The 24,351-nt window shown below is 44.2% G+C and overlaps 1 protein-coding gene across 2 annotated transcripts in view; it reads right to left on the minus strand.

Moving 5' to 3' along the window:
* Positions 1 to 24,351, minus strand: part of LOC124556856 (plexin-A4) — a 973,893-nt gene that overhangs the window by 82,042 nt on the left and 867,500 nt on the right. For both annotated transcript variants that reach the window (XM_047130878.1, XM_047130877.1), the window contains one exon: positions 19,912 to 20,040. In XM_047130878.1, coding sequence (XP_046986834.1) covers positions 19,912 to 20,040 — 129 coding nt within the window. The remainder of the gene's footprint in view (positions 1 to 19,911; positions 20,041 to 24,351) is intronic.

Below are 24,351 nucleotides of genomic sequence, written 5' to 3' on the forward strand. Positions count from 1 at the left end.
GCTGTCTGGTCTCCTTCCCCAAAACAACCAACCAACCAACCAACCAACCAACCAGAGGTGTAACTCGGGTTAATTGCGGACTTCTGCATATTTATTGTGCCAATGATGTGCGCTGCGTACAAAAGCATTTAACTGTTTCTTAATTTAGAAGTGACTCGTTGGCTCCAGGGTGGTCTCACACGCACTGTCCACATCCTTCTTTATTATTCGATTTTTTTGCAATCTCCAAAACTTTCGGAAACATGCACCGTACCTAAATATCGCTCAATTAATCGTCACTGGTTTCGTCCGAAAGGAAGACAAAATCGTTTCAGTGAAGTAACATCGCTGTCGACGAAACTTCTGCCATCAGCATGAATCTGAAACACGAAGTCCAGCACTTTAATGCCGGTACCAAGAGATCCAATTGAAGATGATCGAAACTGTTATGACAGTACAAAAAAAATTTACTACATTTATTTTGATAAGATGCGACAGCTCCCGCATACGTTTCACATACTGACCGTGTCGAAAAAATTAGTACTAGTACCGGCAATAATTATTCCTGCACAGCATCCGCAAAATGTATAGCAAGGGTGGTTAGTGTTCAGCGATCTGTCGATGTCGAATAGCGGAATAGAAAAAAAAAATGGCTCTGAGCACTATGGGACTCAACATGTATGGTCATCAGTCCCCTAGAACTTAGAACTAGTTAAACCTAACTAACCTAAGGACAGCACACAACACCCAGTCCTCATCATCAATACCATTAATTTACTCAAATGGCTCTGAGCACTATGGGACTTAACATCTATGGTCATCAGTCCCATAGAACTTATAACTACTTAAACCTAACTAATCTCAGGACATCACACAACACCCAGTCATCACGAGGCAGAGAAAATCCCTGGCCCCGCCGGGAATCGAACCCGGGAACCCGGGCGTGGGAAGCGAGAACGCTACCGCACGACCACGAGCTGCAGACGGTGAAATAGAGATGGGCGAGAATAGTGTAAGCTACTTGGTACGTACGTATACTTTGACACACACGACACGGGCGCGCGATTTTCAAGCACTTCGCGTGTTGTAGAAGCAGAATGTGTCTGAAATTTTCGTCGACTAAAGAAGTCCAAGACGCTATCAAAGACAACCGGACGTTTGTCATTACCATGCTCCTTAAACAATGGCAAGAAAAATGGCAAGTCGAAAAATGGCAATTTTTAGTTTTTGTCACAAAAAATTACGTGTGAAGTGGCCAACGTGCTCGAAAAATATAATGGAATTTAGTGCCAATAATATTTACTCGAATATTTATTTGAAATTTAAAGGAAACTTATACTCTTTTACTGTAAGTTTGTTTTATAGAACTGATTCTTTACATCGAGTTTTCTCAATTATTGCATTTTTGAGTTGCGGTTTGCCGGTGTGCGATATGTCTCCGATACTCGAGGCTCATAAGCCTACCATCTACTCACATCTTCTTCTTCTATACGAAAATAAATATACTAGCTTGCTACTATAAAGCAGCAGTGTGTGTCACAGCTATTAGACTTTTTCTAAAGAGTTGCGCGCTCTCCCGGTAGTATCTCTGAATTAAAAGTGCATTTAGGGAATAAAACACGGGTCGCAGTCAAGTCGTCACGTTACACTAGATACACAACGTAATACGCGCCCCGACGGTTTCTCCATGTGCAGCAGACCCTGTTATTTGTCTGACACGTCATCCAGGGTTTAGCGCAGAAACGGAAGGGCTTTATCTACATGCCGCTTCCCTTTTTTCTCCTAAATATGTATGCAGTCTTTAATTCAGTCCCTAATGGGACTGGTCCGCAGCTCGCGGTCGTGCGGTAGCGTTCTCGCTTCAAAAAATGGTTCAAATGGCTCTGAGCACTATGGGACTTAACATCTGAGGTCATCAGTCCCCTAGAACTTAGAACTACTTAAACCTAACTAACCTAAGGACATCACACACATCCATGCCCGAGGCAGGATTCGAACCTGCGACCGTAGCGGTCGCGCGGTTCCAGACTGAAGCGCCTAGAACCGCTCGGCCACTCCGGCCGGCCAGTTCTCGCTTCCCACGCCCGGGTTCCCGGGTTCGATTCCCGGCGGGGTCAGGGATTTTCTCTGCCTCGTGATGACTGGGTGTTTGTGTGGTGTCCTTAGGTTAGTTCGGTTTAAGTAGTTCTAAGTTCTGGGGGACTGATGACCATAGATGTTAAGTCCCATAGTGCTCAGAGCCATTTGAATCATTTTGAACCCTAATGGGACTAGCTTTATTCTGTGGCCGGCCAGTTTTTGTTTACAAACTTTGAAGGAAGGAATTATCATTCAGCCCCGAAAATTACTATTAACGTGTGGCTACTACATAGTCACGAGGGAATAGATTAGGCAATTCGGTTATTAGGTGAAGAATACAAGCCGAGCTGGCATTTGCGAAAGAACCTTAAATGACTGACAACCGGAAAAACCTAACCAATGAGAATTTGAAATTCACTCGTCCAAGAATCTGAGTACAGTACGGTATAGCAACGACAAGGAGATTAAAGCTGTAAAATGTTAATAACGTTTGTTTCATTTATAGCCGGCCGAAGTGGCCGTGCGGTTAAAGGCGCTGCAGTCTGGAACCGCAACACCGCTACGGTCGCAGGTTCGAATCCTGCCTCGGGCATGGATGTTTGTGATGTCCTTAGGTTAGTTAGGTTTAACTAGTTCTAAGTTCTAGGGGACTAATGACCTCAGCAGTTGAGTCCCATAGTGCTCAGAGCCATTTGAACCATTTTCATTTATAAACCTGTAAGAGTTTTCACATAAAATTTCGGAAGCATTGCTTTTCAGCGTGCCCTTGTATAACTGAAAAGATGTAATTTGAACAAATTTGATTCTGATACGGCTGGTTTTTTTAGGTAGTGGTTGGAATTGAGAACGTACAGGACAGCATCAATTATGTGTGTCAACCAGGTACTATGCATAGTGACGGTGGTGGTTCTATTTTCTGTTGTGATCTCCCGCGTATGCTGACATTTCTACCGAGGCTTGTTTACAGCGGTCACTATAAAAGTTTAAATAGAACTACATTCGCATTTTTCTTGGCATTGATATACACTCACTGGTGTAGATCAATAAAACACTCATAGGGCATTGTGGGAATACTTTCTAAGTATCATGGGAGTTTACTGAAATGTGAAATTGTTCACTTTCAGAAAATTTTAATGGTAAGAGATTTAGAAGAAGAAATATGCTGTGTTCAGATCTGTAAGAATCAGGCGATTGAAGCTGTTACGTTTGTTAGTGCATTGAGACCACTGCCGAAAAATCCTTTCCGTTTCTGAGCAAGTAAAGTGCTTTGTGACAACTGTCTGCTTTTCCGCCTGAGTCGGGTTCGTCTGCTGTGCGATACGCTGCCAGTTTTCAGCGTCCTATAAGGAGCGGCGAGCCATGTTTGGTGTAACGATGTTGGGTCTGGAGTCATTGCAGCGGCGCTCAGATGAAAAACGTGCCGTGGCGAGGTATGCATCGGCGTCCTCACAGTAGTTTCGAGTCCGAGGCTGCCTGGGAAGTTCGCTACATTACTTTCCCTATTCTGACCATGTAGTTATGCAGTATGTCCCGCGCTTTTCAATCAAAACAAGCGAACGTGGCTCAGAAGAGATTTGCGCCCACGTCAGTACTGGACAGGGATTTTTTGTCGACAATTAGTCAAATCCTCAGTAAGTGTTTGAGTGACATATGAATTTTCTCCTAGGGTGATACATTCTTGTACTACATTCAGGTAGCACTGCACAGAGAGGTCTGTAATGACATATTGACTGGATGACAAACGCCGATGCAAATTCAATGCTTTGTGCTTGAGAATGTGCGTAACTGTACAAAAATCATTGTAACGAAAATTTATCACGTTCATGATGAATGATTTGTTCCCCAAGAAAAGTCATCGTATCTCCCCTCCCCCCTTTCTCCCACCCCTTGTCGCCTTATAATGTCATAGGTTCATCCTCCGTCCCTTAAGTCACGATTGTACGAGGTTGCTAATTGAAGAATTTATCAAAGGAGCTTCTCAGACAAAGTTATATACCACTCAATAACCGAACACCTTTCTCAAGGGATGGGAAAAAGAAGCGTTATATCTAACCGCACCAAATGGCTGTGGGATTCCAAGTAAGAACATTACGTACAGACGGCACACACAAGTGTGACAAAATTCTAGCAAGAGACTGGCCGTTACTTACGGACAGGAAAAATCATGGCACTAGCTTGAGAATAGAAACATGATCCGGTGAAACATTAGTCTTCTGCTGGACATTCTTGGTTCGTTGGAACTGCAACGACAGACCGGGATTCGGATACAGAAACCTATCTTCAGTGGATAGAACTCCTCCAATACAGCCTCATGAATCGGTTGGTTGATTGATTTCGGGGAAGGAACCAATCAGCGAGGTCATCGGTCCCATCGGAATAGCAAAGGATGGGGAAGGACGTCGGCCGTGCTCTTCGGAAGGAACCATCCCGGCATTTGTCTGAAACGATTTAGGGAAATCACGAAAAACCTAAATGACCGGACGCGGGTTTGAACCTTCGTCCTCCCGAATGCGAGTCCAGTATGCTAATCACTGAGCCACCTCGCTTGGACTTACGAATCGGAGCATGGCGTCAGTAAGCGTGAGGTATATGAAAATAGTTCAGTCGGAAGAACAACTCCCGCGAAAAGCGTTCGACTTCTTGTCGGAAATGAGCTTTCGGTCATGAGAATACTCTCAAGAAAACAAGATGTTTGATTCCAAAAGTAATTTTGTTGCCAATTTACCGACTTCTTTGGCATCATCGCTACGGTTTACTTTATGTCTGTTCACATCTCGCGATGCTCCAAAATTAGGATGAGTCAATGAAGGTGCTCATCTGAAAGAGTCCTCATTTTAAGTCACTCTGGCGGAGTGCAAAATTTCGTTCTGAAGAGCGTCTGTCGTTAATGATTTAGGAATTGTCGATGTGTGACAGTTCCCATACACATGGCTATTAGATGCAAATGTGATCATGCAGGCGCGTAGCTACGTGAGTGGGCTTCCATTCCAGTGAAAATGTTGCGAATAAACCCAAATCTTTAGGCCTTTCCCAATGGGAAACAACTCTGACCTGAATTTGAAAACACTACCGTTGTCTGTTAGACAATTTATTTCCGCGGGTAGACTGTCTGAGTATTTTAAACCTGAGTACTTCACTCCTTTGTGTGCCACAGGTAAGTTCAATGGAGGATAAAACATACTATTTTTCCTTCTAGCAGTTATCATTAATATTTGAGAAACGTCCTATGTGTACTACGCAGATTTGATTTATAATAAACAGCAGACTGTTGCGCAGTTAGATGCCATTTCCTTTTCCATGTATTTTCCGTTCTGAAAGGTTTCCTAATTGTGCATTTAAAACATCACTAGCTAACAAAGAATCTAAAGCGTTAGTGCCGGAGACAGATTTCTGAAGACCCTCAGAGAATTTAGTGGATTCTTCTGTCCTTTATGGAGCAAAATTTCCGTTATAAGCATGTTTCTTACTGTACTGAACACCACTGTTCGCGATTTATTTACTTAAATAACAGTACGTTACAACCTTTTAATGTTTTCTGTCAACAATGCCACATAGCGGCGTTGTACGTAAAAAACGACATCCCGGAACCACCACCAGTTGCCGTAATTTGTCGGTTTCGGTTGTCGCCTCGCGTGATTGAACCGGACTGTCGGTTAATTAATACAAACTACAGCAGCCATTGATTGCTCTGGACGGCGATCTTTAATTACTGTCTTTGATGACTACTTCTGTCCACAGCTCATGGTGTAGTGGTCAGCGTCGCCGCCTCTAGAGAGCGGGCTACCGGCTCACATTTCGGTCCCAGTCACGTTCCCTTCGCTCTGGGACTGCGTGTTTATTTTGTACTAATCACTTCATCTCTCCTTCATCGACGCGCAAGTCTCCGAGGTGGTGTCGAATAGACAGACTTACACCAGACTGACCGACAACCCCAGACAGTCAATATATCCCCACCATCAGTTAACTTCATGACTACTTTTTATTCACCACGCAACACTGCGTCATGTCCTCGTACTTTGGGCTACTCCACAATAAATCGTGTTCCAAACATCAAAACACTAGTTTCCCTTACGTTTCATCCTCGTCTCACTTATCCTTACTGCATCGCTTAGTTCTTTATCTTTACAACCTAATCCTCGGACACTCAGTGTGACAATTTTACATCTGCTTTTATATACTATTTCTTACTCCTTTTTTGGTCTGGATCTTACCCATGCAAACCTATTAGCTTCTCTACTTAAAGTTAATTAGTTATCAATAGCTGTATATAAAAGGTGATTCTTCTTAACGTTTCAAAACCCCCGTAGTGTGACGTAGATGACGGTGAGACAAGTAATATTTTTTTTTTCTAAATAATGTCTATAAACAAAGGAAGAAGAACAAAAAAAAACAAACACAAAATAAGAACAGCTTTTCTTTGGCTGCAGCGAGAACAATAAATTTGTAAGTTCTACGTCTACAACAGATCACTTTAACAGAAGGTGTTCGTAATTTGCACCGTTTGCTCGAATGCAAGTACTGCATCGCTCAGTGATCCCTTCACGCTCAAGTCCAACCGCCGTACGTGCGGCGACGTACGTCATCTGGTAACGTCACATGTTCAACATTTATCATCCATTTTTCGGATATTTCCCGATATCTGCGACCCTATGTGTCTTTATTAAATTCCATGTCTCAGCGTTATCTACGTCGCTCCGGTGTTTTTCAAACATTAATAAGAATCACCCTGTATACACTCAAAGGCAAAGCGCAGAAATATACACGAAACTGGAAAATCATTTGGAGCGAACTGTCTACGAAAGATTACCTAAAAATGAAACGCAATACCATCCCATAGGATGTGCAGAAGAAGAAGAAGAAGAAGAAGAAGAAGAAGAAGAGGAGGAGGAGGAGAAGAATCGAAACGGAACCCCTGGTACGTCTGTTCCTCGGAGGCCGGTTGATCATGTGTCCCAGTTTCTCATTAAGAGTGCCCTGCAAGAAAATTTACGTAAAGCAAATGTACACTCCCATCACTTCCAAATTGTTTCAGAGTTGTTTGGATAACACCCCAGAGACTTCAGGGTATCTGACCAGTCCAGGTTTTGCCTTATGTCAAATCTTTTACGTGGGAACTTCAAAAACGACGTTAATCCTTACCAGAGGAAAAATTCTCCTGTCGGAGCATGAAAAAGGCGAATATGTTCCTCTCTAAAAAAAAAAAAAAACGACAGAAAAGCAGCTAACGCGCTGCCTCAATTCTCACCTTTTTTTTTGCATGCGAACATATTCGCACTCTTTTAACACAGAACATTCTAAATCATTTTACACTGGGTCTCTTTGTAGTTAGTCCCTCACACTCAGCATCTCCGTCTCGCTATCACTATCTCTGTGTGTCTCTCTCCCACTGCTTCCTTTTTCTCTCACAGATTTACAGTGTATACTACTGCCACGGTCTCCTCTGTTACTTACACCGTCTCCTTTTGTCCTTCTTTCCCAGTGCCACTGTCTCCACAATACATTGGAAGCTTAAAAATTCTGGGGGAGACAACTTATTTTTTCCCACACACCCACGAGTTAAATATTTCGACCCAAAACGCGCCCTACCCTACACCTACGTGTTAAAATTCGCCAGCCAGGAGGGTCCAGACCCCTCAAGCCGATGTATAGTCTTCACTCATTTCCGGCTTTCATTTCCACTGTCTCCTCTTTCTTTTGTTCCCACTGCTTCAATCTCCATCCATCTCTCTCTCTCTCTCTCTCTCTCTCCTAATGCCACTATCTTTCACTGACCATCAGTATCTCCACTCTCTTTGGCTCTCACTGCTATTGTCTTCATCTGTTTTTCTCTTTCACTGTCACTTTATGTCTCCCGTCATCACTCTCTCCTCTCTCTTTCTCTGCCACTGGCATTCTCTCCTCTCTCTTTCACCGCCCCTGTCTCTCTGCTCCTCTCCTTCAGCACAAAAAATCGCGAATATGTCCACATGCCAAAATTTTTAGCGAAGAACGCGGAATGAGGTTTGAGGCGAATGGTTCCCACTTTTCTATCAGACACTTTTAAAGAGGAATATATTCGCCTTTTTTGTGCCCCGACAGGAGTATTTTTCCGGTGGTTCCCTTCTTTTCCCTGCTATAACAGGGTGTACTGCTTATAGAACACGAATTCTATAGGTCAGTAACGTTTTGACACTTTAGATATATATAAATGTGTCGAAGTATATAAATAAACAACAAATAATTACGCTTAATGTAAAGTTAACACAAATTCGTTTGCTTAACATTTTTTCTGGATACTTTGCTCATCGATCGCACTTCATCGAAAACGCCTGACTTACTTTTTCTATCTTAAAAGAGTAAAGAGTTATCAGAAAAATTTTAGTCAATTTGCAGTTCAAATGGCTCTGAGCACTACGGGACTTAACTTATGAGGTCATCAGTCCCCTAGAACTTAGAACCACTTACCTAACTAACCTAAGGACATCACATATATCCATGCCCTAGGCAGGATTAGAACCTGCGACGTAGCGGTCGTGCGGTACCAGACTGCAGTGCCTAGAACCTCTCGGCCAATCCTGCCGGCTAATTTGCAGTTTTTACAGTTGTACATAACTTTTGGTAGTATTTTAAGTTCCTTTGAGACCTGTTAGAAGGTTTTTAGCTCATGTTTTATCACTTTAGCACCTCTTTGGGCATATTTGTATAGGCGTGAAGTGCCCATTATACGTTGACAGTGCGTCATAAAGTTTTACTGGTGAAAACAGCTGATAAAAACACAGTTTCGTGACCTCAGAACCCTAGCAATGACCCTAGAACCATGTTCATGTGTTTACTACTTCAGTTAAAACTACATTTTACGCCTCAGACGGATATTTCGTGCATATTATACGTGATTACGTGCTGTAACTTTGAACTTCTGAATCTCGGTAACGGATGATGTCGAAACAAAGTTTCAAGCGTCCACGAAATCATCATCTTAAGAAAACATGGTAAAACTGTCGACGATTTGCTTCGAATAGAAAGTACAGAAGCTGCCATCCCCAATTAGTATTTTTGGTAACGAAAAATGATGATTTCTTTCGGGGGGATCTTAATAATGGATACAGATCTACGAAAAGGGGAAGATGACGTTTCTAGATGAATATCTAAAGAATATACAGTGAACATTTGAACCATTTTCTATGGTTAGTTGTTTAGATAATTGCGTCCCACTGTCCAAATACGGGTAAATACCAGTTTTGTGGTTTTCCGCATTGGTATGTAAGTTTGAACCTCTCGGTCTCGGTAGCGGATAATGATATAGTTAAAAGTTTAGAAGTTCCCCGACAATATTATCTTAGGAACATATGACAAAAATTTCAACGATGTGCCATGAGTAGGAGTTATAACAGTCACTATAACCGCACCATCATTTAACTTCATGACTACTTTTTATTCTCCATGCAACACTGCGTCATGTCCTCGAACTTTGGTCTACTCCACAGTAAATCCCCGCAATTGGTCCTTTTCGTGCCCATAAATCATAGTTTTTGTTGTTTTCCGAGGAACGTCCCATGAACAAATGGTGCCTTAACGAGCCACCTAACCCCATCTAGACCACTCCTAGAACAAAAGAACCAACCGAATTTGGGGAAGTGTGAAATGTTTAAATTTTGACCCTGTACTGTAGAATAGCTAAGTATGCTCGCTCTCCCGACAGATGTACAAATTACATGAAGTGTATTCGCATTTGCGTGGATGAACAACCATGCGCTGTATAATGGAATGACGATAATGGAAACATGTACCCGACCGGGACTCGAACCCGTATTTCGCGCTTATCGCGAGCGGTCGTCTCACCGTTAGGCTATCCGAGCAAGCCTCACGGCCCGACTCTAACTTCCATATGCCGTTAACCGTGTGTCTACAACCTGTTTTCGTACATTCGTTATGTATCTTCCCGTACACGGGAGACATTTTAATTGAAAGTCGCTTGCCCGGTATCGGAGGATAAGTACGATACCGCAGTGCATGTGTCGTTCAGAAGGAAGATGCAAAGTTCCTTCGGCCATGAATGCACGTCCGAGGAAACTTCACATCGTACTTGTAAACAACACAGGCGCTGCAATATTGTATCGAACGTATGCAAGGCTAAGGGCTATCCGAAACACCTGACCCATTATCCCTGTGACTAATAGAACCCTAGATATGATCCCCTGGAAAATCGCATTTTTTCCGTGCTGTTTTTTGAAACATACTGGTGTCGTGCACAGATCTATTATGGCAGGCCAAGTAACGTCTGTTGAATACTTCACTACAGTTCAAAGTGATACAAATACACGACTCTTTTCTTCATTATAGTCACCAAGTCTCTGTAAGAAACGGCCGGAACTTTTTACCAATCGTCAATGAACCATTCGAGAACTGCTGTGCAAGCGCCATCGTCGGTAAATCTCTTCTGCTCCCTCCCCCCTAGACGTTCATTCAGCTTGAAGAAAAGATGGAATCGCATGCTAGAAGATGTGGACTGCCCTACCACCATCTTCCACGTTTGTGCGGCCTTGACCAAACTGTTGGCATCCTTTCAATACGGCTGAACGTGACATTGCATTTGGTCCATACGCCGCCAGAATTTGGTCCACACGCCACCAGAATTTCACGGTGAATCTGTATCCTGTAGTTAGTGTTGATGACTCTCGATCAAGTGGCCCCGGGTTCGATTCCCAGCGGAGTCTTGGGTTTTCTCCGCTCTAGACTGTGTGTGTGTGTGTGTGTGTGTGTGTGTGTGTGTGTGTGTGTGTGTCTTCATTATCTACATCTACATCCATACTCCGCAAGCCACCTACCGGTGTGTGGCGGAGGGTACCTTGAGTACCCTTCTATTCCAGTCTCGTATTGTTCGTGGAAAGAAAGATTGTCGGTATGCCTCTCTGTGGGCTCTAATCTCTCTGATTTTATCCTCATGGTCTCTTCGCGAGATATACGTAGGAGGGAGCAATATACTGCTTGACTCTTCGGTGAAGGTATGTTCTCGAAACTTCAACAAAAGCCCGTACCGAGCTACTGAGCGTCCCGTCTCTCCTGCAGTCTTCCACTGGAGTTTATCTACCATCTCCGTAGCGCTTTCGCGATTACTAAATGATCATGTAACGAAGCGCGCCGCTCTCCGTTGGATCTCCTCTATCTCTTCTATCAACCCTATCTGGTACGGATCCCACACTGTTGAGCAATATTCAAGCAGTGGGCGAACAAGTGTACTGTAACCTACTTCCCTTGTTTTCGGATTGCATTTCCTTAGGATTCTTCCAATGAATCTCAGTCTGGCATCTGCTTTACCGACGATCAACTTCATATGATTATTCCATTTTAAATCACTCCTAATGCCTACTCCCAGATATTTTACGGAATTAACTGCTTCCAGTTGCTGACCTGCTATATTGTAGCTAAATGATAAGGGATCTTTCTTTCTATGTATTCGCAGCAAATTACATTTGTCTACATTGAGATTCAATTGCCATTCGCTGCACCATGCGTCAATTCGCTGCAGATCCTCCTACATTTCAGTACAAGTTTCCATTGTTACAACCTCTCGATATATCACAGCATCATCCGCAAAAAGCCTCAGTGAACTTCCGATGTTGTCCACAAGGTCATTTATGTATATTGTGAATAGCAACTGTCCTACGACACTCCCCTGCGGCACACCAGCAATCACTCTTACTATTATCATCGATCGCGACATTTCATTCGCACACTGTGATGCACCTGTTATCCGTACCGCAGTAGAACTGTCTCCGCAGAAAACATGGAACATATACTGTACTCTCTTGTGACAATGCGCCACTCTTGTTGCGCACTGGGCCGACCGCTGTGGCCGAGCATTTCTAGGCGCTCAGTCCGGAACCGCGCTGCTGTTACGGTCGGAGGTTCGAATCCTGCCTCGGGCATGGATGTGTGTGATATCCTTAGGTTAGTTAGGTTTAAGTAGTTCTAAGTTCTAGGCGACTGATGACCTCAGATATTAAGTCCCACAGTGCTTAGCGCCATTTCGTTGCGCATTGGTATTGGCGTGGGAGGACTTCCCGAAATCCCTACGTTAACGGCGTTGACGTGTCGAGTTGGACGAAAGCGTCTCGGGCACTGCTCCGATAAATCTCGATCGGTTTCTGAGCGACGATTGCTTCTCAAGACTCTCCCCTCCCCTCCCCCCCCCCCCCCCCCCCCCCGCCGAGCCATCCGTGTCTTGTGCATTGCAATCCAAGGCACAAGCCAGAATTTGCGTGCTACTCGGGAGACGAGTGTAATTCGATGGTATTCCCGAAGACTATTTGTATGCTGCAATGTTGCGGATCTTTGAAACGTGCAGCGGCGGAGAATTACTGTGGGCAGTGGCGCGTGGCTAGGCGCGACCTTGTGCGTAGCGGCGAGCAGCGCGCGGCTGCAGGTGGAGTGCTAGAAGCCAGGCACCACCTGCCGTGGCCTCAACTGCCCGCGGCCTTCACAACTCGCTCCGCCTGTTGCCTCCTAACTTACTCTTTCTTCCGCTTGTGCGTAACGGATTCCTGTAAGAACACTCGGGTTTCACAGGACGTACAAGGAGGTTATTACTCACTTTTTGTGACACAACATAATGTAATGTCTTGGCCGCCTCTAGCGAGCCACGCCATTGTCTTTTGTTTCGTACCGTCTGTTCACAGTTGCTGAGGGCCCCCATTGTGGAGCGTGCCTGTATGATTCCTTTCTCTCCAGTTCTCATGAACTGTTTTGGATTTCTTGTAGGATTGCTTCATATGACATGTCTGATCTGCAGGTATGACACATCTGTCCATAATAATCTGTCAGATTTTGAGCAGATCGCTACACCTGGCTGCTTGATACCTAAAGTCACTGTTGTCGTTGACTTTTGCCTTCGGTGTCCAGAATTTTGAGTAGTGTCGAAAAATTGTTACTACAGCGGTTCAAAAATGGTTCAAATGGCTCTAAGCGCTATAGGGCTTAACATCTGACGTCATCAGTCCACTAGACTTAGAACTACTTAAATCTAACTAACGGCCTCGGTGACCGAGAGGTTCTAGGCGCTTCAGTCCTGAATCGCGCGACTGCTACGGTCGCAGGTTCGAATCCTGCCTCGGGCATGGATGTGTGTGATGCCTTAGGTTTGTTAGGTTTAAGTAGTTCTAAGTTCTAGGGGACTGATGACCACAGCAGTTAAGTCCCATAGTGCTCAGAGCCATTTGAACCAACCCAGATGTTCTTCGTAGATTGCCTGGACACTGCTGTCGATGGCCTTCCTTCCCGATCAGCATCATCCATATCCGTGCCGCCTTGGTCAAATTGCTGGCGCTATTTCAACACGAGTGGACGCGACACTGAATTTGGTCGATATATCAACAGGATTTCACGGTGAGCTTGTATGCAGTTTGGTCGTTTTTTTCACAACAGCTCTACTGTCAACTTTGGAGTATGTTGCCAGTTGCGACTTTTCACTCGCACGCTGTGATGCACCTGTTATCAGTAACGCAGCAGGACTACGTCTGCACGAAACACAGGTCATGTAATTTCTTCTGTCAGTGTGCCACCCTTGTTGCGCAGTGGTCTTTATCGCGCGACGAAATGTGTAACTTTTTTTGTGAAGTCGCTATGCACTGCGTGTCTCAGCAAACGCGTCTTCATATCGTTCCGCACTATCTGTTGGCTCAAATGGCTCTGAGCACTATGGGACTTAACATCTGAGGTCATCAGTCCCCTAGAACTTAGAACTACTTAACCCTAACTAACCTAAGGACACCACACACATCCATGCCCGAGGCAGGATTCGAACCTGCGACCGTAGCGGTCGCGCGGTTCCAGACTGAAGCCACACCGACCGGCGTTATCTGTTGACTCTATGCTTCAGGAATTCGGCATGGATCGGGCTGGATACAGTTGTAACATGGGAAGAAAACTGAATATGATTTTTACAGCTTCTACAGTTATCCGTGAAAGACAATACGGAATTATTTATTCAACTCCTCGTGATGGATAACGTGACTAGGTTCGCAGCCGTGTTATTCATTTTTCAAAGGAAAAGAATCCACTTAACAGCTACTAATTTTATTTCGAGCTCCGTTCTGGAAAGTGTGTTTCCATTCTCAGAGCTGCAGGATTCACCAGTATGTGTATAGTGTGCGGTTATACTAGAGAATCGTACAGCTCTGAGAATGAAAACAAACCTTCCTAAAGCGATCTGCGAATATAGTTCGGGAAATGAAATGTGTAGCTGTTTAGTGGAGTATTTTCCTGTACGTGAAATAACGGTGACTATATGGCGCCAAGAAAGATGTTATCGGCTGGTGATGCACTGGTAGTGTTACCAGTAGTGCGTGAAAACTGATGAACCAGGGTAATCTGTTAATTTGCGCCAATTTTCCTCCGGCTATAAGCGCGACACGTCATCATGCTATGAGGTATGTTCGTAGATCGCTAACTATCGTATTAGGAATCTTTCCTTTTTAAAATAAACAGGATAGGTGCTCTGGCAAACAATGTATGTATATAAAACCTTACCTATCGCAGCCACCTGTTGGGATAGCATGTCTACTTGCTTAGATACATCATCCTGTATCGTACCGAATTAGGCCTAGATTAAACTTAAAGTACAATTCGGGAGTCGACTCACTGTTCGTACAGTTTAGCAATGAAAACTAACTAGAAACCTCAAACAGACTGGCTACTAGCAGTTAAATGGTGTATTTCGTTGGTTCTTCTACGTTTTACATCCTGTGTAAAAATTATTGACGTTCTTTCTCCACCACCGGTGCCACAAACGTCTCCTCTAAAACCCAGTTTGGCTTCGACTGCATGAAATAACCGACCGCTTCTCAGCTCCATGTAAAAGTTTTAAGTTTGCTAGATGCCCTGTACAGCTAACTGTATCGCTCTCGGCTCGATATGGACTAGGTGAAGCTTGTCATCAGAAAGACGTGAATTATCTTTCTTCCACTCAGCTGTCTAGCTGACGGCTAGTATTCATCTGAGTTATAGAGCGCTCCGTGAAAATCGTTCGAAATATGTCTTGATTATAATACACTAAAATTGAAACGGCAAAGTTGGCCAGCATAACATACAATTCAAATGAGGGTTAAAACAGCAGATCCTGTAACAGCCATACGTTCCTAGAAGTATTCTATCGAGGTAAAATACAAGGGTATCGGTCTGAAGATGGAACTAAGTCTTTGAAACTCGTCGAGATTAATAAATGAAAATGTAATTGTTTACGAAGTGTTTCTGTTGTTTTAACGCTTACATCAAGGCTCAAAATACTGGACGAACTAACATGTGGGCTAGCGATCAGAGTTCGTTATGTTTGTTGTACCTGGCGTGTAAGCCGAGCAATTTGCATATAGGTTTTTCTGCTCTTGCACGCTTACTGGTCAATTTACACGGCAGGTACAGCGCTCTGTGGCGTGATCCAGTTGTTCGTTAACTTGTTCGTTGCTCTTGAATTCCGAGCTGTGGTGTGACAGCAGATAGGCGGCCTCGTCCTTCCGTTTGATACGGGGACAAAGCCAGACTAGTTACCAACCGCCTCACAGCCTTCTGAAAGCAAAATGGCTCTGAGTACTATGGGACTGAACATCTACGGTCATCAGTCCCCTAGAACTTAGAACCACTTAAACCTAACTAACCTAAGGACAGCACACAACACCCAGCCATCACGAGGCAGAGAAAATCCCTGACCCCGCCGGGAATCGAACCCGGGAACCCGGGCGTGGGAAGCGAGAACGCTACAGCACGACCACGAGATGCGGGCTTTCTGAAAGCAAGCTGTAGTGCGAACAAGTGACTAGGTAATGAGTAATCTGATTGTGGCGGCGGCCACGTTGTTGGAAAACCAAACTGCTGCGTCTGCGTATTCCACCAACCAACCACCGCTTGGCTGTGCTCCTTCAAAAACAACTTGTTCTCTATACGGAGCTTTCCGCTGTACACCAGGGGATGCATCGAATGTGCCGCCTTATCCATGCACCAAACAAGTACTAGCAGATACGAGTTCTTAGTAGTGGCGTGTATCATGTCCGGTTACGACATCTGTTAAAAGCGTTGACTACAAACATCACGATTCCGAGTTCAAGCCCTAGTCCGACACAAAATCTGTTGGAAGTTTCTATATATTTCGCTTCCCGTAAACACCAACATGGAGTTGTGGTATAGGGGAGTTTCGCCGCAGACTTTCGATGACCTAATTCCCCTTTTGTCATATTTATGACCACTCCTCCCCTCCCACCCCTCTGACGTCACAATCCAAGATGGCGGACCTGGACCATTTGCACTAAGGTAGGAAATCAAGAAAAAATCCAGGCTAGTTGAACAAGCCCACTTTTACTAAGCTAAACTGTGGGATATCCACTTGTGTTAAGTCCAAAATGGCTCATATGTAAGGTTTAACCGCATCCCAGAGTTCCAAGCCACCAACGCTTCGTCGATTTAATGTAAACAATTACAGCTGTGTATGTAGTAGGATCGGATTTGTCGTCTGCACGGCTCAGTAGCTCACGCACTGTCGAAGTGACGGGAGGACCACCACCGGCTGCGAACTTACACAGAGCAGAAATCCATCTCGGTTTTGGTATAAAATAAAATATAGTAGTTACGGGAGCTCCAATTCAATGGCTTTCATCATTAGTGTGGTGTCACCGCCAGACACCACACTTGCTAGGTGGTAGCCTTTAAATCGGCCGCGGTCCGATAGTATACGTCGGACCCGCGTGTCGCCACTATCAGTGATTGCAGACCGAGCGCCGCCACACGGCAGGTCTAGAGAGACTCACTAGCACTCGCGCCAGTTGTACAGCCGACTCTGCTAGCGATGGTACACTGACTACAGACGCTCTCATTTGCAGAGACGACAGTTTAGCATAGCCTTCAGCTACGTCATTTGCTACGACCTAGCAAGGCGCCATTATCAATTGCTATTTATCTTGCGATGCATGTACCGTCAGACCTATGTTCACCAATTATGGATTAAAGTTAAGTATTCCAGAAGCTACGTACTATTTTTGCTACTATAAAGACCTTGTCCTGTTCCAGACCTCACGCCATCCTGCGTGAGCTTAAACGCGTGCCCTTCGGCCTCCCGTCCTAGTGGATTGGCTGTCTTGCCAGTCCACAAAAATTAGCAACCGGGGACGCTGTGGAACGAAGGTAGAAGCTGAAGTGGCGTAGTCAAACAAGCAGACATATAAACGTATCGTTTTCGCGAATCTGAGTCAGTTTAAATAAAATAATTCTGGGTATCAGGCCGCATCATTGTAAAACACTAAAGCAACTGAACTGCCACCGTTTCCACTGACATGCTGTGGCGCTCTTCAGTACGTTTATTCAAAGTCATACAGGCCGTGGAAGCCAACGAACTTCTATTAATCATTTTATCAATTAATTAATACTACTGCTCTCAAACAAGCACACTCCTTTTATTCCAAAAATTTATAGAATGAAAACTGCTGATAGCTAAGAATCCTAAGTTTTATGAAAAAACTATCTAAAAATCTGAAAACGTGTGGTATCGTATTGCAATTGAATCACGAGTCCGAGATGCTGATACGGCTTCTGTCAAAGTGTCAATGTTCGATTACGTGAAAGGAAATGAAGAGGGAAATGAACAACAAGTAATTCATTATTTGTTCATTGCCCTCAGCAAGAAGAAAATTGGAAATTTGTGGGAAGGTCTTACGGGACCAAACTGCTGACGTCATCGGTCCCCAAGCCTACACACTACTTAATCTAACTTGAACTAATTTACGCTACAGACAACACACACACTCGTGCCCGAGGGAGGACCCGAACCTCCGACGGGGGAAGCCGCACAGATCGTGACAAGGCACCTTAGATCGTGACAAGGCGCCCTAGACCGTGCGGCTGTCTCGCACGGCCTCAGCAAGAAGACAACATTTGGACGTCAAAAGCATGAGACTTAAGAAAAGTATACTATTCAACCGGCTTAAAGGCTGGCCACTTCTGAAAAGAGGTCCTTACGTTCATTTGAAAAACAGCAGCGCGGTTCCGGACTCAAGCGCCTAGAACCGCAAGGACACAGCGGCCGGCGAGGGGGAGGGAAGTCAAAGCAGTTTCCAATGGTCTCGGAATAGATAAATACTGGTCCTGTATGGTTTTCAGCGTCATCTTATACCATTCTTCCTGCAAAGTAGTGGCAAGTACAAGTAACGACTGGAAGTCGATGGAGATCACGCACCCTTCTCTCCAAAGCAGACCCACAAAGCTTGAGTAACAATGAGATCTGGCGACTGTGGCGGCCAGAGTAGATTGAGACACATCAACCTTGTGCTCAAAAGAACAGTCCCGGGTGATGTGAACTGCGTGAACACAGGCCCTGTCGTCTCGGAGCGCAGCATCACCATCGGGGAGAAAACACACACACACACACACACACACACACACACACACACACACTAAGTCTTCCGTTCACTTTCCTTAATACTGATTTTACATCTTCGGCCAACTTCACAATACCCCCAGATATTTAAACATGCTCTAAACGTTCACCAGTAATCGTGTACTCCTGTAATAACAAACGTGAAAGCACTAACTGGATTTGGGACATTGTATGAGACACTAAGTGATTCATTATGCCAGCATGCAGGTCTCTGACCCACATCAAGTCGTGTACGGTGCTCTGTTGGCTCGTGCAACGTAGCAGTGCTGTCCTGTGTTGGCTCCTCCCATACGTGTTACGCAGTGGGGGAGACGTAGGGTTGCTGCTGTAATACTCCGTTCTTCCTCCGGAATCCAGCGGACAACACGACAAAATTTCGCAACAAATACAACTCCAGTAACTGCAAGAGCCTGAGACGGTAATTATTAACTTCAGTGCTATGTAAGGCCTTCACAAAAAATAGGAAGGGTAATTATGGATTTCAACGGAAAAATGTTGCTCTAGGGGCTACATCTAATTACACATCCACATAAATACTTTGAAAGCTACGGTACAGTGCATGGCGAAAGATACATCGTAACCATAACAATTTTCTTCCATATTCCACTCACATACTGAGCTAGGGAAAAATGACTATCTGTATGCCTCTGTACGAAACCTAGTCTGCCTTACTGTTGTCTCATGCTCTCTACATGAGATATAGGGTAGAGTTGCCTAATTTGTACCACTTTTGAGATTTTACTGCTTATAATCTAACCAATTAGTTACAAAATTATTTAAACAATGCGATCCTCAACTACGGGATGTTTTCTTGATATCTGAATTGAAGCTTGATAATTTTCAGAAAAATAAACACAACTACTCTTAATTTTCTAAACGTCTGCAAGTGGTACAAATTAGGAATCAGATTTCCTAATTTGTACGAGTGGGTGCATAAATTGTACCACAGTTGAATGCTATTTCCCGGGATTAATGTTACGTACTAGTTCAAGTTTATCTTGAATTTGTGGCGCTAAGGTCTTGTATGCTATTTCCTTTACAGATGCGCAGCATGTTCTGAGAATCCTTCCGACAAATCTAAGTCATCTGTTCGTTTTTCCTACTATCAGACTAGTTAACTAGACGCTCGCGGTTAGGTGTCCATTTGGTCCACGAAATTTTTCAGCTCATTAGCTTACTTTTGCTTCTGGCTATGCTTTGTACTCATGAAAACAATCGGGTTGACGGAGGATGGGATTCTTCCATGTTCCACTCCAACGAAAAAGAATAAGAAGCGCGGCCCTCATAATACAGTACGTCGAGGAACGCCACCGTCTGCATTTCCTCCGACTACGTGAATCCTATCATGCTAGTTTCAACATGCAAATGGACTGAAGAGTAAGAAATTCCCAAGAGTTATTGTAGTCATGTTGGGTAGCCACAAAATTTTCAGTGGTCGTTAGCTGCTGGAATAATGTTCCTACCTTCTTCTCGGTCATTACGTAGAGGTGCATCTGCTGCGCGTCGAAATGTAAGTCTGGGTTGACCGGCGAGTGCTCGTCGACGGCCAGGTCTCCGTACTCCAGAGCCGTGCTGGAGCTCTCCACCACCACCTGCACACAAACGAAAACACACTCAAGAAACAGTTACACTGCCATCTCGGTAAGTAGCGCGCTGGAGTGAGTCGATGCAGTTGCATTCAAATACGAAGGAGAACTCCGTCAGTACTCGTCAACTCACATGCTAACGCTAGAAGTCAAAAGCAGGTTAGTTTACTAAGTAATCACAGAAGGCTTAAAATAATATTTATGCGTAGTGTAGCACACTGACTAAACACATGAGCGAGATTCATTGCGGGAATAACATAATTATAATAACATCATAATATAGTTACTGAAAGTATGTAAGCGGTCATCCTATGATACAAACAGGATGGGTGAATAGTAGGTGTAACTTTTTTTTATTCTTCAGACCACAACACACACATGATGATGAACGTCAGTGCTCGCTTGCCGACGGACGCGTACGACAGAGGACGACACCCTTTTGGTTCCTGCAAAGCGAGCTAGCTAGCCAGCTATTTTATCTAGGGCAATAGGGTTCTGTGCGGAACCGGAAGAGACTGCAGTTGTACGGATAAGGGCAGATGCGAGGCAAGTGGCATAAGCTAATTCAGGCGAAAGGAGTGCTCCCTTGCAAAAACCTCACGCGAAGTGATGATACATTTGTTATGAATTTGCATTCTAATTTGAAAATTACGTAGTTCAAAAAGTTGCTCTTACTTATTTATGTTTCAATGACTTCGCTGATAAGTGTGAGAATAAACACCGAGAGATTCGCTGTTCGATCCCAGGTTCATCCTAAGATTTTGTCGTCAGTTAATATGACTTTCTCCTCTAGAAATTCTTTGTTTACGAGACCCAATTTGGTTTCCAATCCACTTACGACTGAGGGTTCCCTTATAATTAATTTGGTTAGTTGATCTTCTGGTCAGAGGATGGCAACGACATGACATCCAAAAGGACCAATTCAAGTACCGCTCCGCAATTTTCAAACCAACAGTCGCGTTGATTTAAGATCTAGGCATATCACGTTGATCTACATCAGTTCATATGACTGCTATACTAGTTTCTTCAACTTGCTTCCGGCCGATTCCATCCTGTGTCTTCGTCACCCTGAACTGTATTATTGTCTCTGCTACCTCTATGTCTACAAGTCTGTTATTGGCAAAAATGAGCACTAAACTTCCTTTCACAACAATCAGTTCTCCATTTAAGTGGAACTATTTCTTTTTTCGTTTTGCTTTCCAAGGGACAGAGATACCTTAAAATGTTTCAAATGGCTCTAAGTATGCTGGGACTTAACATCTGAGATCATCAGTCCCCTAGACTTAGAACTACTTAAACCTAACTACATCTACATCTACATTGATACTCCGCAAGCCACCGAATGGTGTGTGGCGGAGGGCACTTTACGTGCCACTGTCATTACCTCCCTTTCCTGTTCCAGTCGCGTATGGTTCGCGGGAAGAACGACTGTCTGAAAGCCTCCGTGCGCGCTCTAATCTCTCTAATTTTACATTCGTGATCTCCTCGGGAGGTATAAGTAGGGGGAAGCAATATATTCGATACCTCATCCAGAAACGCACCCTCTCGAAACCTGGCGAGCAAGCTACACCGCGATGCAGAGTGCCTCTCTTGCAGAGTCTGCCACTTGAGTTTATTAAACATCTCCGTAACGCTATCACGGTTACCAAATAACCCTGTGACGAAACGCGCCGCTCTTCTTTGGATCTTCTCTATCTCCTCCGTCAGACCGATCTGGTACGGATCCCACACTGATGAGCAATACTCAAGTATAGGTCGAACGAGTGTTTTGTAAGCCACCTCCTTTGTTGATGGACTACATTTTCTAAGCACTCTCCCAATGAATCTCAACCTGGTACCCGCCTTACCAACAATTAAATTTATATGATCATTCCACTTCAAATCGTTCCGCACGCATACGCCCAGATATTTTACAGAAGTAACTGCTACCAGTGTTTGTTCCGCTATCATATAATCATACAATAAAGGATCCTTCTTTCTATGTATTCGCAATACATTACATTTGTCTATGTTAAGGGTCAGTTGCCACTCCCTGCACCAAGTGCCTATCCGCTGCAGATCATCCTGCATTTCGCTACAATTTTCTTATGCTGCAACTTCTCTGTATACTACAGCATCATCCGCGAAAAGCCGCATGGAACTTCCGACACTATCTACTAAGTCATTTATATATATACCCTAAGGGCATTACACATATCCATGGCCGAGGCAGGATTCGAACCTGCGACCGTAGCAGCAGCGCGGTTCCGGACTGAAGCGCCTAGAACCGCTCGGCCACAGCGGCCGGCAGAGATACCTTAGATAGTGACATAAATGAAGGAGCATAACTGCGTCAAGTGTGACTAATTTACGAGATGGGATTGATCGTGACCTAATAAAAAAGAATTGGTACTTGCCTAAAGAGATTTCAGGAAACGGTGTTTGGGCCGAGTGGGCGAGTACAAGAAGGGCCGAAGGTATTAACGCAGGGCCATCTCTTCCGTGATCTGAAGACAGAGATTCAGCTGTTGCGTGCGTCTTATAATCAACCTCTTTTCCCCACTCTCTTCGCGCACCGGATTTTGCTGCAATCATCGTGAGCGACTTTATGAAACGTCAAAGAAGCACTTCCTAAATTAACTCCGTGCTCCGTGGATCTCGGCTGTGCTCCCGCTGTTGCCGACTTCCAAAATTCTCTCATATTTGGTAGCTTTCCTAATTATATGAACGGTTGGCTACATTCACATCTGCATTAGTTTGAAAGTCACATTGCAATATAAGTATTGACAACTGCATCCTAAATATAACAAGTGAAATAAATTCAGATAATTTGTTTAGAGACGAATAACATTTCTGTCTTTTGGCGATGTAAATTCGCTCTTGCATGATATTTCTCTTTGATAAGCAGTTTGTTGAACGTACATTAAATGTCCCGGTGCCACTAACGTGCTGCAATATATGAAAAAAAATGAAACTACAGTTTTATTAATTTCGAAATGAACTAAAAATTTGTGTGTCATTAAACGACTTTGCAGGAAAAGGCGGTGAAGATGATGTTAATTCATGAGATTCGTAATTCCACCACCACCACCACCACCACCACCACCACCACCGAAAGGTCTGAGAGAGCAAATTCTATGCTTATTTTAGACCAAAGTTAGGTGAAAGCTTTTGGGTGACAGCAACACCCTGAAAGGTGTCACAAACGCGGTAATTGCCCACATTTTCGTTCCGAGAACTAACAGTTAACTAGTTTGAAAGGAAAGTATTGTTTTGTTTTGAACATATTGCCAGTCACAAAACAAGTTGAAGATGTTCATTTCTAGTAATTACTACGCTTGCAGTATATACGTGCTACATGGTGGATTAAGAACTACCTTGTACTTTTTCGTAGTACAGTGGGTAAGATTCGAGAACTACTTGGATCTCGATGAAGGGTAGCTGACCGAGTGGAGAGGAGGAAGATTACAGCACGCTACCCAAATACGAAAAATTTTGCACATACTAGTTGTATTTAATACGGAAATCTCCGATAAGATACAAAAAAAGGTATTGTAGCCAAAAGCTGGCGTTACAACTGAAATGAAGCAGATTTAAGCAACTGTGGTATGTCATTTAGATTTGCAGGTAATAAATGGACAGAATTATAAGAGCAAAATACTATCACTTTACTACTTCACTTTATTTCTTCGTCGTTCGTGAAATGAGGAAGGAAATAAAGTTACTAACCCAAGATGTACGTAACGACTTGCGAATTAAATCTGTCTATGCAGCACAGCACAGAAGAAATTCTAAACCTTGGAACGGACACAGAAAGACCATTAAAACTCTAGTGTCATTTAATCGTGTTCTGAAGGATGTGTCGATTATGCAGCATGCATCCAATGTCAGCTGTACTCACAGAATAACTGTGACCTCACTGCTGCAATGAATGTTACTGTATGTGGAGTACGGCTGGCGCTAATAAAGATTTCGCAAGAGGCGTAGCCCTAGGTGTTTACAACCCTAGGCTCCGCTGCTCGCTATGTGGAAATTTGTCACGCTAAACGTAAAAGAGTCTAGTTCTTCGACAATTACGCGGTGAAAGAGCTTGTAGGGTTCCCGCTTGGGAAATGCTGCAACTGGCCCGTCGCGAATCGCTCGGAACGCATCGACAGAGCGCAGCCTTGGTGCGGCAGTAGCCTTCACAGAGAATTGCAACTCGCTTACGGCACCTCGTCCGGCACGCCGCCGGTGTCGGTATCAGGCACGTCCTGCACTGCTGCAACCAAAGCTACCTACCTGTCTTTGCAAGTCTCTAGTCACTAGGCTTGACAAAGCGCTGGAACGAATCTTTTT

Source organism: Schistocerca americana, chromosome X (assembly GCF_021461395.2).
Source record: "Schistocerca americana isolate TAMUIC-IGC-003095 chromosome X, iqSchAmer2.1, whole genome shotgun sequence".
Lineage (NCBI taxonomy): Eukaryota > Metazoa > Arthropoda > Insecta > Orthoptera > Acrididae > Schistocerca > Schistocerca americana.